Source organism: Berghia stephanieae, chromosome 5 (assembly GCF_034508935.2).
Source record: "Berghia stephanieae isolate SIO BIC M18660-M18661 chromosome 5, UCSD_Bste_1.3, whole genome shotgun sequence".
Taxonomy (NCBI): Eukaryota; Metazoa; Mollusca; class Gastropoda; order Nudibranchia; family Aeolidiidae; genus Berghia; species Berghia stephanieae.
The window spans coordinates 17,157,302-17,173,106 of NC_088364.1; the positions used below are offsets into that span (position 1 = coordinate 17,157,302).

Genomic DNA, 15,805 nt, shown 5'->3' on the forward strand with positions numbered 1-15,805 from the left:
CTCTCTGTTATGCACTGTATTAAAAAAAAAAAAAATTTTCTTCAGGGTCTATTCCAAGGGAAGACTGGAATAACCCAGGCGTCAGCCGCAGTGCAGCGCCGCAAATTGAGCTAAGGCTAGGTGACTTGCTCAAGGCCACACAACGCGGCGGGTAGTCGAACTCTGTACCTTTCAGGTACGAAGCAAAGACCGTACCACTGAGCCACGCAGTCCCATGTTATGTTTTGTTTATGTATTATATATGATTTGTAAACATTTGAGTGTATTCCTCTTAGTGGGGACCTGTGCTTGTGTCTGGATGAGAATTTAGGTAATCTCAAACTAAGTACACTGATAGTGTGCTCTTGGAATCTACATCTGTTCCCTATTTGAACCAATTTCCCTTTGTCTGCCTTATTCTGGGATGCTTTAATTGTAATTCTGGAACTTTTTACTATCCCATTTCTTCCTTTTTACTGCCGCTGATATGACCTTAATGTGTTGCAAGTGTCGTCAAACCCTTAAAAACAAAAACAAAAAACAACATTATATGAATGTATTGCGCCTAGAGCCTGTTGTATTGAGGTAAGGGGCTATAAATATATGTCATTTATTATTATCATTATTAATTTTTTTTCTTCGTCGTCCCCAGCTTGACACATCAACTAAGCAAAAATCACTCTTTGTAATGGATGAAATAAAATTGTTTCAGTCTCAATTGAAAAGACATGTTTTGATGCAGGAGGAGAAAGCGGAACAGAGCCTTGTTGGAGTCATGTATAAATCTCCCATCATCGAGGTTCATAAAAGAAGAACGTGTATATTGGATGACATGAATCATACTGTTCTACAAACAAATGATGAATGTGACGGCAACAAAAGCCCTCCTCACGCTCTTGATAATTCAAAAGATCAAGTTGAAGATGAGCAATTACAGCATCAGATCATCGATAACTCTTTGGAAACTTTCCGACGCAATCTTCGAGAGAAAAGACTCAGTCCAACTAAAACTAAATATTCATGCGAGACGGAATCAAATCATGCAAGCCCAGTTAAATATTCAACCAAGTCTGTAGCAAGTGATTTTGATAAAGATTGCAGTGGAAAAAAAGATGAATTTGAAGACAAAGATGATTCTAACAATTTAAAGGGGGCTGCAGTAGATTGTAGTTTCAGCCCTGGTGAGGCAATAGACTCCTTTTGGGATCTGACCACTCATTTGTCCAGAGTAGATAGGAATCGAGAAGATTATGCTGATGAGAATGATGGCATTGATAAGATTCAGGTACGGATTAGTGTCAAATGATATTGTAACAAAATGGCTGTAATTTTTTTTTGTAAAATCATAATAGGTCTTCTTCTGATTGTCAATTTCTAGATTTATTAAGTAAAATCATCCATCCTTTCTATATTCGCTGCACCTTCAAACCGAAAGCAACATAAATTCAACACTTTCCATTGCTAACAGTTGAAAAAAACCCCCTTATTTTCTCTTTTCATGAACAGGTAATCAATGAAGCTCGTGGAAAAGGAGTTCATATACATACAACTATTGATAGGGCAAAAGAGGATGAAGAAGGATTGGGGCATCAGCTGGAAGTAAACAGTTCTAAGAAAAGTATAGAGCGAGGCTTTGGGATGAAAGGTGATGGGAAAGGCAAGGGGAACACGATTGAGGAAAATGGTGGGGATGAAACCAAGGATGTCACGTTCTCAATACCAAGTGGCAGTCATAAGGAGCTGATGGACCTGAACACAACATTCACAGTAGATGTTGATGTTACTGGCGAGTTTACTGATCTTAAACATTTAACTGTTTTTGTTTTAACAGAAAATTGAAGTCTTATCAAACAGTTTGTTGTCATTCATTAGAATAGAATTTATGTCGTTACAAGTAGATTTGTACTGGTTATTTGACCAAAGCTTTCTAGCTTCATTTACTTTATCTCTAGACTGATTTTTAAAAGACAATTTAAAAAAAAGAAAGAACATTCTGCAAAAAACGATTGGTCAAAGCATTATGATTTTTCTGGCTGCTAGTATGTGAATTTGATTACATAAATACTACTGAAATCATCGGCACATGCGTTTAGAAATATCTGACCATGACTGTAGAATTGTGGTGATGCTTGGCTTTGTAGCAATACATTCTCCTGAAAAATCCAAACTTCACGTCATTTTGATGCTGTAAAAGTGTTGAAGTCCTCAATTGTATTAACTAGTTTTTTATGAATTTTTTCTCCTTCAAATAATGGCTATGAGTAAAAAGTAACTATTTTTTTAAAAATTTGATTAACTTTGACATATTTAGTTTTTGTTTTTACCAATGATTATTAATAATTTATTTAATGTACTTACATTTTTACAGAGCCAGACAGCTGGTTTCCAGACACAGTTCCATCTGATAGTCCTATCTTACACCATGTCTCTAGCCATATAAATGATTCTAAGAGACAAGGTATGTATCAGTAAATGATCATAAAAGAAAACGTTCAAAAGCTAGTGTATTTGCTACCTGAAATTAATTAAGTAAAAAGTAAGTGCTGTAAAACTTTGAAATTTTATTGTATATGGCTGCGTGGCCTAGTAGCGTGACACAGGGCTTCTGGCCTGTATGTCCATACAGTCCTGTTGTGGATAGCATAATGTTGAGTCCTTTGAGAGGGCTTTTTCTTACCTTCTCTCATTGTGCTTAGTTGTAAAACGAGTACCTAACCAGTAACAGCCTTACTTTTCTCATAACAAAAAAATTGTAATAGTACTTCAAAGGCATTTATTCCTACATGTTAAGTGCTGATGATGATTTGGGACCTTATCGCTTTGAATGCATTTAGTGGGTATTGTACATTTCTGCCGTACTCTGGAAAAACAGAAGTCTCAGGTTTAAGAGATTTTGACAAGATTGATATTTGAAGTACGAGTTTTCTGGTCAAAAGTTTTAGATACATGTTTTTCCAGAATATGGCAGATTTGTAAATATATGTTTTTGTCTATCTGTCTGTTTGAACACATGAATAATTGTGATTTTTATCTGCCTTGTGGTTTTATAATTAACCATCCTGATGTCAAATGGTGACCTAGGAGTAATTATTGATGAAGAGGGAGGTCAAGAATATTGCAGCCATGTTCTCCAGGAGGTGGTAGACGTCGTACTGTTATCAGATTTTACTTTTTGGCATTTTTGAGCTTTGTTTCAAGTGTTTTGGTACAATTTTTCATTATTGTTGCTTTACATTTTACAAGTTAAGGATGCACATTGACATCGAGTGTGTAGACATAAGTTTGTAGGGTGTGATAGAGATATTGAGAGTTGGGGGGCGGGGGAGAGAGAGAGAGAGAGAGAGAGAGAGAGAGAGAGAGAGAGAGAGAGAGAGAGAGAGAGAGAGAGAGAGAGAGAGAGAGAGAGAGAGAGAGAGATTGGTTTGCTGTCAACCGAAGATAGATTGCCCTTAGGATTTTAGGGTTTACTTCTGTTCGTTGTTTGGACTTGTCCCATTGTGTTACATGTTTACTCCAGATCTGTAATCTTTTGACTCTGCCATTAGTTTCCTATTCTTCTGTGAAGGAAATTACATATAATTGTTTTCAAGTGCTGTATAACTACTTAGCAAATAAAAAAAATAAAAAAAAAAATAAATATATCAAGAGCTTAAAAAAGTCTTTGAGGTCCAGATATCTCAATAGTTCGAGCATTTTTCTTTTAAGCAAGCCGACCTGTGATAGGTATCTTGGTCTAATTTGGTCTGCTGAATTGTATATAAAATAATTGACTAGCATTCTATCTTGAATATATGATATGTACCAATGAAGGAAAAACGTAGCAATGCTTATTTGATAAATTGCTTTTTTTTCAAGTGGTGCTAGTAGCATATGGCAAGTTATTAACTTTATACTGGTCAAATCAAGTGGACTACTGATTTCTGCAGGTGAAGTTGAGGTCTGTATAACAACATCCTCCTAGTTTAATCGGAGGATATTGTAATATGTGATGGTTAAGTGTCTGCAGGCTTTGCTTAAAGTTTATTTATTTATTTATTTATTTAGTTAATTCATTCATTCATTCATTTTTTTATCTATTTATTTATTTATTTTTGTGCTCTCTTGATGTTCACAATTTGTCTTTTAATAGAAAATTATAAATTGTTGCTTAGACTGATAATGGACTACATTTCCCAGCTTTAGTAATTTTCTGTAATATGATATATTTAATATATTATATATATATATACAATATCTCTTAATACTATTTTATGATCATCATCTGATACAATGCAGCTTCAGTTATGAATATTTTGAGGGAAGATTTCTTACCATGTCGGTCCACTTGTTTGGAATGCTTTACCCAAGAATATGAGAGCAGCCAAAAATATTGACTTGTAAGAACTATCCTTTTAGTATACAACATTTTTAGCATTGTGACAATGATGTATGCATTGTATTAATATATTTAAATAACAAATTATATTATGTTTTCTTTATTAAAGATTTTACACCGGCCTTATTTTTTTTCCGCATTGTGCATTATTTATGTAATGTATGCACACAATAAATGTTTATCATTGATATGATAGAGGTTTAGGGTTCAAGTTATGTAAGTCAATGGACCTCTGGATACCCTTTGACAACATTATTAGCAATTATATTAATTTTATGACAACAACATATTAAATTTGGTTGTGCTTACATTAATAATATTATGCTTTGGTGTGGTAATCCAACTTTGAGTGGACAGCTATAACGTTTGTTGTACTATAGATTATACATCTATCAATTTATTCTAATCAGCATGTGATGTGTTTTTTTGTATATTCTTGACATAAAATTGACACAATATGATTAAGGAATGGATATCTACTATAAGTCAAGTTAGCAGTCATGGTTTGTATGTCTAGATTTGTAAATATTTTTTTTGCCTTACTCATTTAGTCTTCGGTACATATATATTATTAATTCATTTTGAATGTTTCAGTCCAAGATTTTAGAGGACTTTGAATTTCAAGAGTTTTACATTGATGATGACCTGGACACGAGTGAGAGTATCCAACCTGTCCTCTCCAGTGATTCAACCCATCTCATAGAGAATGCTGAGTGCTCGATGAATGAGGATCAAGTTCTTCATCTGACATCATCTACAACCACTTCCACCCAAAGTCCAGACTTATCCCAGAAAGCTGAAAATGAAAATATTGTTGATGACATCAAACCTGCTAATCAAATTCAGACCATACAAGAATCAAATACTAATATCAAACAAAATGTTCCACCACCTATTTTGCCATCTGATAAATGGATAGAGGAGAATGTTAGTGTAAAAGACAAAATCGCATTGTTTAGTGAAATGAAAGAAAAGGGTATTATCACAACTCATTCTCATCTATTGCATTCACAGACAGAAAAAAGTAACACATTTTTGTATGACCACTCTGGGCAGGCTGCAACTTCCAATGTGAACCCTGAGATATTAGAGAGCTGTAGCAAAGAAGATGGTGCAAAAGGTTGGAAGGAAAATGAAAAGATGGAAGGGGGACAAGGAAGAGTGAGTAAGACGAGGCTGATCCCAAAAATTCGAGAGGAAGACATCAAATTAGTGAAAGCCAATCTCTTGTCAACACAACCTGATAGTTGTCAAGTAATCAGAAATGAAAGTAATGAGGATGACATTTGCAAGAACCAGATTTCTGGAGGACAAAATAGAGCTTATGATAGTAACCCAATGCAAAAGATGTTTCATTTCCATAATGACTGTAAGCAATCCGTGCTACAAAAAAGTGAAATGAATAATTATTGTGGAAGTGATGTTGTTGATGGAAATGAAGGTGATCATGATGATGATAAGGATGAATATGATGATAATGACTGTGGCTCTTATAGTTCTAAGAGAATAGACGAGAAGAATGTAAGTTACCTTGATGGCAAGGAGGAAATTATTTTCAATGAGTTAGTCAAGAGAACACCACCAGACGGTTTTGACTCTTGCAGATATCATGGCGATTATGATGACAGTGATGACTGGGTAAGTGAAAGGCTTCACTCTATCCAGCAGAGAATCAAGAGGAGACGTCAGCGTGCTGTCTACACAATTAGCAGTGAAGAGGAGGAAGAAGAGGAGGACAGTGGCTTTGTAATGTCACAGATTGCCCCACCTTTGCAACGCTTGAAGGGTCAGGATTGGGTGGAAAATAAAGGAAGTGGTTCCTATTTGAGAAATGCTGATTGTATTGGCAAGGATTATCGATACAACGGGCATTCCCAACACAATGATCTCAATGAATACAAAACAGTTTCTGTCTCCAGTTCAGAAAGATTAAGTTTGCCTCCAAGCCTAACAAGATCGTCAATCAGTAATCAGGCATCTACAAATATAAGACATCCTCTGTCAGCAAATTCCAATGACTTTCTTGGTAGCACAAGTGAAAATTTTAACCAATTTGAACGCCTGGATAACTCAGTAGATAAAGTCAACCGTATCAATACCAGCAGACTTGGACAACTTGAATCTGAGGGAAGGTTTGCACAATATAATTTGTATAGAATGAATCGTGCTTTATCATCATACCAGATCCCAAAAAATATTAAACCAGTCGTGAAGCCAAGATCTAAACCACAAAGAATCCATAGCAGATCAGTGGATAACTTAGAATTCTGTGAGAGCAACATTGCATACCAGAAACATGAAGAAAGGAAAAGTTCATCTGATTTGATCAATCTACGTACCAGTAAATTATTTAATGATGTAGCAACAACTGTCCATCCAATACCCCAGCCCAGATCATTTGGCAGTGTCAGAAGCAATGAGTCAAGATCATCAACAAGAACTGTCATGTTTGAAGATGAGACAGATGGACTAAAACAGTTTAGCTCCAATGTCAGTCAAGAATTTATTACAGATTATGCCCATGATTTAAATCAGGGTCCTGTTCCAAGAGAGACAGAAGATAAGGAAGTGCAGCAATATGATTACTGTGATGCCACTCCAGAGGGAAGTCGAAATTCTGCTATAGTATGTTGTGAGAATTTTGAAGGTGCCCAGTGCAGATCTTCAGCAAACCGCAAGCAACTTAATAAGACATTTGATGTGATGGAAGATGAAAAGTGTGAGACTGGTTTGAAACAAAGAGGAGAGATGGGTAATAATACATATACATCCAGAGCTGTTTGGAAAGCAGGACCTGCCAGGCGTGAAGGCAAGGATGGAGGTGACCATAACAGTCAGCATTGTCTTACTCTTGGTCTCAAGCATGGTCAGGAGAATGCAGGTAGTAATTACTGCTGCTGCTACTACTAGTACTACTAATACAACTACTACTACTACTACTACTACTACTACTACTACTACTACTACTACTACTACTACTACTACTATAGAACTGTAAATTCTCAGTCAATTAACTAAAATCAGTCAATTCGTCAAATTCAAATATTTTAAAAAAGGAAAGAAAGAAAGAATTCATGAATCGTAGTCGAATCATCGTAAAGTAATTAGGAATGTTCCACAGCGCTATGCATAGCTCATGGGCTGTTTATATTAACGATGGATATATTGCCAAGGCTAAGCGACGCTTTTTAAAATTGGCTTGTCTGAACACATCCCAGTGTATTTTGACACAGCCTTCGTGAAATGATTTTTTCACTTTCCAAACCTTTTGTGATCCCAATGGTAGCCAATAACTGAGCCGCTGAGCGATACATTTTACTGTTTCGTCTAAGCCCAAATTGACCACATTTACCAGGTGGAAAGTAAAAATATGAAAAAGTAAAATGCAAACGCTGGAAGTGCGTTATGTAGACACCTTCAAATCGAAGGTTATATGATTGCTACAATCACATCTCGATTGCCTCATGTTGTAAAGAAACTGGTTGACCGTTTCTTCACTGATTGGGTACCTAATTATAAGGAACAATGGTAAGTAGCCTAATTAATTCCCGCGCAACTTAGTTTTCTGCCATTGTTTTGCTCAAGCGAGCTTGCTGTTTAATATTCATTTCTATTCTTTGGATTTTTCAGCTACAAATTACGAAGAGTTTCAGTCAATTTTTATAGAGCTCATTTACAGGTCTCACTACTACTCCTACTACTACTACTACTACTACTACTACTACTACTACTACTACTACTACTACTACTAAAGCTACTACTTAGCTGGATTCCTGGCCTCCCATAGTGGGCAGGGAGGCACTTACTGTGTCTTCTATCCCCTTATATCTGTTTTCCAACATGCTTTCTGTTTTTGGGATGAAATTAATTGGTTTGGTCCTGGCCCTGGCCAGATATCCTAGCTAGGAAGGAAAGTCAAATGTATAGTTATAGAGTTTTAGGAGATGATATTTTTTGTCTTGTAAATCATCTCTCCATTATGCACTTTATTATGTTATGTTTACATAATATTATATATGATTTGTTAACATTTGTGTATGTTCCTCTTAGTGGGGACCTGTGCTTGAGTCTGGATGAGACTTTTAGGTGATCTCAAACTAAGTACTTTGATAGTGTGCTTATAGAATTTACATGTTTCCTATTGGAACCAATTCTCCTTCGTATTACCTTTTCTTGGGTGCTTTAACTGTGATTCTAGAAGTTTTTACTATCCCATTTTCTTCCCTTTTAGTGGCGCTGTTATGACCTTAATGTGTTGCAAGCGCTATAAAACTCTTAAAAACAAAATTAAAAAACTACTTTTACTACTACAATTACTACTATTACTATTACAAACACTACTACTACTACTACTGTTACTACTACTACTACAATTACTACTACTACTACTCACAGAGCTGCCAACCTACCGCAAAAATGTGGAATTGTACGCTTGTACACATTTCCCCCAAGATTGTACCCATTTTCAGTGTACAGAGTCACTTCAGTTTTCTTTAGTATTATTACTAGCTTATTGAGAAACCTTGGTGACCAGGTGGATATTCATATATTTTTTGACCAATTATGATCTTCATGCTGGGAGGTAGAATTCTGAAAGGATTGGATTATAGTCTTGGGAACATCATTGTTGCTGCAATTGAGCTTGTGCGGTGTGACTTTATATAAGTATACCTTCCTCTTACTTTCACAATGGTTAGTTTCCGTCGATTTCAAGATTGTACCCATTTTTATGAAATCTCCCCCATTTTGAGGTCCCATTGTACACATTCTCATCAGATGGGGTTGGCAGCTCTGTACTCATTTTCCTCTTCCTACTCTCCTTCCGCTTCCTCCTCTGAGGTGGATAGGTTGTACAACATATTCCATTCCAACCTTCCTAGATTCTTAAGCAAAATTTCACAAACTGTGCTTGCTTAACAGATATAGAAAATTGATCGTTGATTTTCAATTTCATTCTTCCAATATCTAAATTTTACAGATGGTTGCCCAAGAGATGAGTTGTGCACGATTGGAGACAATGTGTACACAGAGGTTCATCGATTCTACATACCTGTAAGTGTCAGCTTGCATGTCGATGAATTAGTTTCATAATTTCTTTATCTAATATGTTTTTACTGGATTTTTCACCTATTTTTTAAGTTTAAATCAAGCTGTTGAGCAAGTTTCGGTTTCTAAATATTTGGGTATTTTAATGGACAATAAATTGCAGTGGCATTTATGAACCGATGCTGTTATCTCTAAATTGAACAAAAGAATGTATTTTATTCTGAAACTTCCAGAATTTGACATAGACAGAACTTTATGCACCCTTTTTTATAGATCTGTTTTGGAGACCGTTATTACTTTTTGTATTACAGCATGGTGTGGAAATGCCAGTTTTTGCGACATTAAGAAAATTGATCAGATAATTAATAAAGCCAGGAGTTTTACTCACCCAATTTCAAATGTGGAAGGAACTGTTCAAGAGATTTTGTCTAATTAAAATTGAGAAAGTTATGAAGGATGGCAATCACCCCCTTCACAAATGTATTAAGTTCTCCAAGAGGAGCCGTCACCTTATATCTATAAAAACAAAGACAACACGTCACCTTAATTCATTTTTACCACATAGTGTTGAATTTTTGACGCGCAACTGTGATTTAAATTAAATACTATTTTTTAAAATATACACACACACAAGTTCGGACTAGAGACCAGAAGTGTAATCTATCTCAATTTATCAAATCAATATATAAAGTGTCGCTATTAATTCTTAATTCAATGTTTTTACATTTTTATGCATTTACATATAAATTCAAACCAGAGGTCATAGGGACAACATATTTCACTTTGTAAAATTTATATATATATACATTGTCGCCATAACTTCTCAACTTTATATGTATACATTTTTATGCATGCCACGTCTGTAAACGAATTTCCATTTCCATTTTTTGGGATGAATAAAGTATATTTTTATTATTATTTATTATTATTATTATTATTATTTTATTATTATTATTATTATTATTATTTTATTATTATTATTATTATTATTATTATTATTATTATTATTATTATTATTATTATTATTATTATTATTATTTATTCCCCTTGTTTTATACTCTAATTTGCCTTTTATTTAAGTGTGCGCATAATAAAATAATATATAATCTCTATTTTATGTGTTCACTGGCACATTACATAGAATTTTTAACTTATGTCATTAGCCAAAAAAGAGAGAGAGAGAGATAGAGATAGAAAGGGGGGGGGGGGGGGATAAGAATAATTGGAATGGCATAAATATCAGAAAACAAATCAAAACAAAAAATAGATTTACCTCAATTTGAGTACAAGGATATGCTTACTCAGTACCGTTTCTCTTGGGGTTGAAATTTCTTTTCTGAAATAGCCTCAAATACCTTTTTTAACCTATTGGATTCAAAACCAGTATCAAGCAGCCTATTGGTGACTATATGATTATAATTAACCATGCAGATTATATAATTTTCGTATGTTTAAAAAAATATATATGCTTGGTTGTTACATCCTACATTTGGTAAAATCCTTTCAAGTTAAAAATACAATCATTGAACAATGATTTTTCTACTCGTGATTGGCTTAGCTGCACAATTAAGTTCAATTTCACCTTTTGCTGGGCCAAACATGACATTTGATGCATTCCAGCAAGTTGCTTAGAAAGCAAAAGTCAAGAATGGATTATCAACAAAATCAAAGGACCCTAAATTGCTATATTATCCAAAATAGAAACTCGCTGGTATGCATTAAATAGAGAATTGACCATAACCTTTAAATCTCCCTCAATTTCCCAGAAATCCAGATGGCCAGACGGCTGCAAAACTCGATTCCACGTGGACCTGTGTCCCACCAATCCAACTAGGCATCAGATTTTGACCACTGCCATAGACCCTGTCTCAGGTCGGCAAGAGGTTTTAATGGAAAAAACAGTGGACACTGAACGACTCCGATCCCATCTTACAATTGATTGATCAATAAATATATATTTGTGTTTTTGACTTAGACTTGGATATGGATATAGAAAAATATACAGTCACAGAAAGAACCTTGCTAACAAGTAGGAAGGTGTGTATTTTGATAAAAAATAACTTGTATTTTTATTTTCACTGTTGGGATTACTTATGTTTAATATTTGACAGTTTATAAGATTATATTTTTCATTATTAAATGTTATCATTAGGACCCCTTCACCTCCACTTGTTGGTTCACACGTCAGTTTTTGTCATTCTGTTCCCCGATTACCGTTTTTATCCTTCCACTACAACCAATGATGCTACTGGTTCAAACTTCTAGATACTTAATTAAGGGAAGGGGGGAACCAGCGGGTGGTTGGATGGGAGCATCACCCTTGAATCATATACCTATGATGTTCGTATGGGTGTACGATCCGATAGTGATGTCGTTTCTTCTTCTCTTTACTAGCCTATCCTGCTTCTTTGGTTTGTGATTGTATTTTTGACAGGGGATATTTTTTTTCTGTAAATCTTCTGTCTGTTTGTTCTTGGTTATTTATAATTTAGCTTATGACATCTTTAGGTTATGATTTTGATTTACATTTGTACTATTTTTGTTAGATTGCTTGTTTTTTTGTTTCAGCGGTCTCTCATATAACCTCAATTGTGTTGGAAGAGACCTAAAGCAACAAACAAAAAAAAAAGGGGGGAACCTTGCTTTCTGTCTTCTCTCTGGATTGAGACTATTAATTGATATTTTTAAATAGAAATTTCAATGTTTCCATCTGGGTCAGAATCTTGTCTCTTGGTGGGGCTTCTGCTGGTCCAGACTCAACACAATTGAATTACTCTAGATTGTTTCTGTTTGCTGGATGAATTCTTTTGGCTTACCATTTCTTGTGTGCTTGTGAGGAAAGTTAAAACTTTGGATATATAGATAACCTTAAACGGGTACTGATGTGAACTAATACAAATAACTCCGAATAACAGACATTCCTGTTTTATATTTATAATGTGTCAGGGCTGCCAGCCATACAAAAGAAAAGGTCATTTGTATGTTTTTTCATACCTCTGAACAATTGTATAATTTTCATTGTACATTTTTTGTCATCAAAATCAAATCTCAATATTTAACTGTTACAAGTTATTTCTATTCTATCCCAATTTTTTTGTTTTTATTAACAATTTTGTTTTTAAGCATTTGCGATTTGTTTGGTAGAATCTATCCTTACATCTTTAAATTCCTGTGACAAGGATTATGATTTTTAAATTTGTCATCCACACAAATACTTATAATAATTTAGTCATTTTTTATATCATCCAAAAGAGACAGCAGAGCACATTTATAGCTTGCTTGTAGATGACAAAAATTAAAGTCACAGTCTGTTTCCAGTTTTTTAGTTTTATTTCACTAACATTTTAATGGTGACACGTATAGCGACAGTCCAAGCATTACAATAGTGCAAGTTTTAATAAACTCATGGGAATGCCCACTATTCTCTCTTCCTTCTTTCTTAAAAATTGCTTTAATGAAAAAGCCTGAACAGGGTGGGGATCCAGATTGATCCCAGGTGCTGTCAAATTTTTTTTCTGGCCTTGTCCACCCAGCAGTGAATGGGTAGCCAGATCTGTTAGATTTGGTGAAAAATGCTTTGCAATAGACTATCATCCTATCCAAAGGATTGTAAGCAATTGCTATCATGCTATAGGACTGGGATAAACTCGGGCTCTGAAGGACTTCTGCTGTTAGGTTCCTGGTCCAATAGAGAAGGCACCATCCAGCAAGCTACATATAATGGGTTTTAATGAGACATGCCCAAGACTCATTTAGTCGAGGTATGTCAAGGTAGAAGTAGACACACTCTCACAAGCATTCATTCATCGTTTTATCCCATATCGTAATGCCATAAGACGTAATTTGCTGTGGCTATAAGCAAAGTATGATCACTTTTTGATGATTTTATTTGCACAATTACGTTTTAAATTGTAACCAATTGTATAACGGTATTATGTCGGGATAAACCTCATGCTTATGATTAAATTTTAAGCTTAAACTATAATATTTGAGTTTAAATAATTTTGTCTTTGTTGAAGAGAGTGCGTTTTTCCTTCTTAAATTTGAAAACACTGAACTTTTGTAATTTTAACTGAGTTGACTTCAAACTCAAATTCCCATATCATGTTCATTCCGACAACATTGATATCGTATTTGGGTCACAAGTGATCTGACAGCCTCGCCATTGAATTAGGAGTTTTCAAATGAGTAAAGCTGGGGCATTCATTTTTGTAAGGAAGTTAAGAGGTGCCCTTGTGTGTGTGTGTGTGTGTATATATGTTGACATTGCCTTTTTTTTAAAGTCGAGAGATAAGAGAGAAGGGGGGATATTGATATGAAGACTTTCAAAGCGAGATGTTGACAAAAAACTATTGATATATACAGTAACACTTGACATTCGTTATATCTGTGCTCCACTGTAGTAGGACAATGCAAATCAAATTGTGCGTTTTTTATTCTCATAAATCTTACCTCTTTGGTCAATCAGTCATTTTCATGTATTGCTGTTGGCAGCTCTGATGTGTGTTTTACACTCTTGTTTGTTTTTATATATTTTAGTTTTAATGATACATTGATAAATTTATTACTGGGTGGGGTTCTTAACCTCCCATAGTGGGCAGGAGGGCACTCACTGTGTCTTCTATCCCCATATCTGTTTTCCAACATGCTCTCTGTCTTCGTCTTGGAATGAGTTTACCTGTTTTGTCCTGGTCGGATACCCTGGCTGGGAGGGAAGCAGTTAAATGTATTGTTAAAGTTTTGGAACATTTTTTTTTCATTGTAAACCATCTCTCTGTTATGTACTGCAATTTTTTTTTTTAATTTTAACATTTAATTTGTAAACATTTGAGTGTATTCCTCTTAGTGGGATCTTGTGCTGCTGTTTGGGTGACACTTTTAGGTGATCTCAAACTATGTACACTGGTAGTGTGCTCTTGGAATATACATCTGTTCCCTATTTGAACCATCTCCCTTTGTCTTACTTTTTCCTCATGCCCTTTTAATTGTACATCTAGAATGTTTTTACTATCCAATTTCCTTCCTTTTTATTGGTGCGGATATGACCTTAATGTGTTGCAAGCACCGTAAAACCCTTAAAAACAAAAGAAAACATATTAATTAGAATAATTGTTGTTATTGTTTTTTTTTTTTTTTGTTTTGTTTTTTTTTTCTAAATTCTTTTCTGGTCTAAGACTGAGATAAACCATTTGTTTGCAGCAGATTTATGCCCCATTTCATCATTGTGGGGTTTTACTCCAAGAGGCAGGATGATTAATAGCAATTTTGCTAATTTGTGACAGTATTATGTCAGGGCGATTTCCATATCTCTGGATTTGGTCTTTTGACCTCCCATGGCGGTCAGGAGGTCATTTGCTGTGTCTTCTATCCCTCTATATTTGTTTTCTGAGTTGCTCTCTGTCTTTGTCTTTGAATGGGATTATATTGTTTTGTCCTGGCCCTTGCTGGAGTCCATACCTGAGAGGGAAACAGTCAAATGTATATTATTATTTTTGGGATATATTTTTTCCCTTGCACATGTTATATATTGTTAGTTATATTACATGTAAACAGTTGATTGTTTTCCACTTAATGGGATCATGTGCTGGTGTCTGAGACGTTTAGGTTTTCTCTAAGCACACTATTAGTGTGCTTTTAGAACATCTGTTCACTATTTGAACAATTCCTCTATTTTTTCTTGGGTGTTTTTACTTGTAATTCTTGAATTTCATTTTCTTCCTTTTACTGGTGCTGATATGACTGGCCTAAATGTGTCGCAAACGCTGTAAAACGTTTAAAAGTAAAAACAGGTTCTTCCAGACGTAATAGTGAATTGAGGCAATGGGGCATGCCCTTACACAGAGAACGTCAACATAGCATTGCGCATCAACTGAGGAAATCTATCGTTTGGTTAATGAGATATCATTTTCGAAATGTTATAAAATACATACTTTTATAAAATAAAAATATAGCCAATAAACTTATTTTGATGAAAAGCTCACAGTGATGTGTTGCAAAGAATGAAAAATAACAAGGAATGCACCCAAGATTAAGATGACCCACTGTAAAATCACTGACTTTACGGTTCGTTAACTCAGACTAAAAGATAGCTGAGAAACGACTTAACTGGTTCACTGTGAACTTTTCATCAAAATAAGTTTATTAGTTATATTTTTATTTTATAAAAGCATGTGAATTATAACATTTTTAAAGTGATATCTCATTTACCAAATGATAGATATCATCAATTGATTGTTGAGGTTATGTTATGGCAGCCCAATAATAATCAATGAAAGATGATAACACAGAAGGGACGATTTAATTGGTTTTATTAAATAAAACTCGTGATGATTTTCATCTGTCTAACATGGACAGGATAAAGGCAAAAAGGAAGTGAAAGTAGAATCTATCAATAGGTACATAAAC

At 34.7% G+C, this 15,805-nt stretch overlaps 1 protein-coding gene across 1 annotated transcript in view; it reads left to right on the forward strand.

Annotated features, from left to right (window-relative positions):
- The window catches only part of LOC144972505 (uncharacterized), a 44,702-nt gene extending 33,142 nt beyond the window's left edge, over positions 1–11,560 (forward strand). Inside the window, exons 20-26 of the mRNA XM_078913795.1 lie at positions 632–1,264; positions 1,486–1,765; positions 2,348–2,437; positions 4,255–4,355; positions 4,949–7,235; positions 9,333–9,406; positions 11,167–11,560. Coding sequence (XP_078769921.1) covers positions 632–1,264; positions 1,486–1,765; positions 2,348–2,437; positions 4,255–4,352 — 1,101 coding nt within the window. The 3' untranslated portion in view covers positions 4,353–4,355; positions 4,949–7,235; positions 9,333–9,406; positions 11,167–11,560. The remainder of the gene's footprint in view (positions 1–631; positions 1,265–1,485; positions 1,766–2,347; positions 2,438–4,254; positions 4,356–4,948; positions 7,236–9,332; positions 9,407–11,166) is intronic.
- The last annotated feature ends 4,245 nt before the right edge of the window (positions 11,561–15,805 follow it).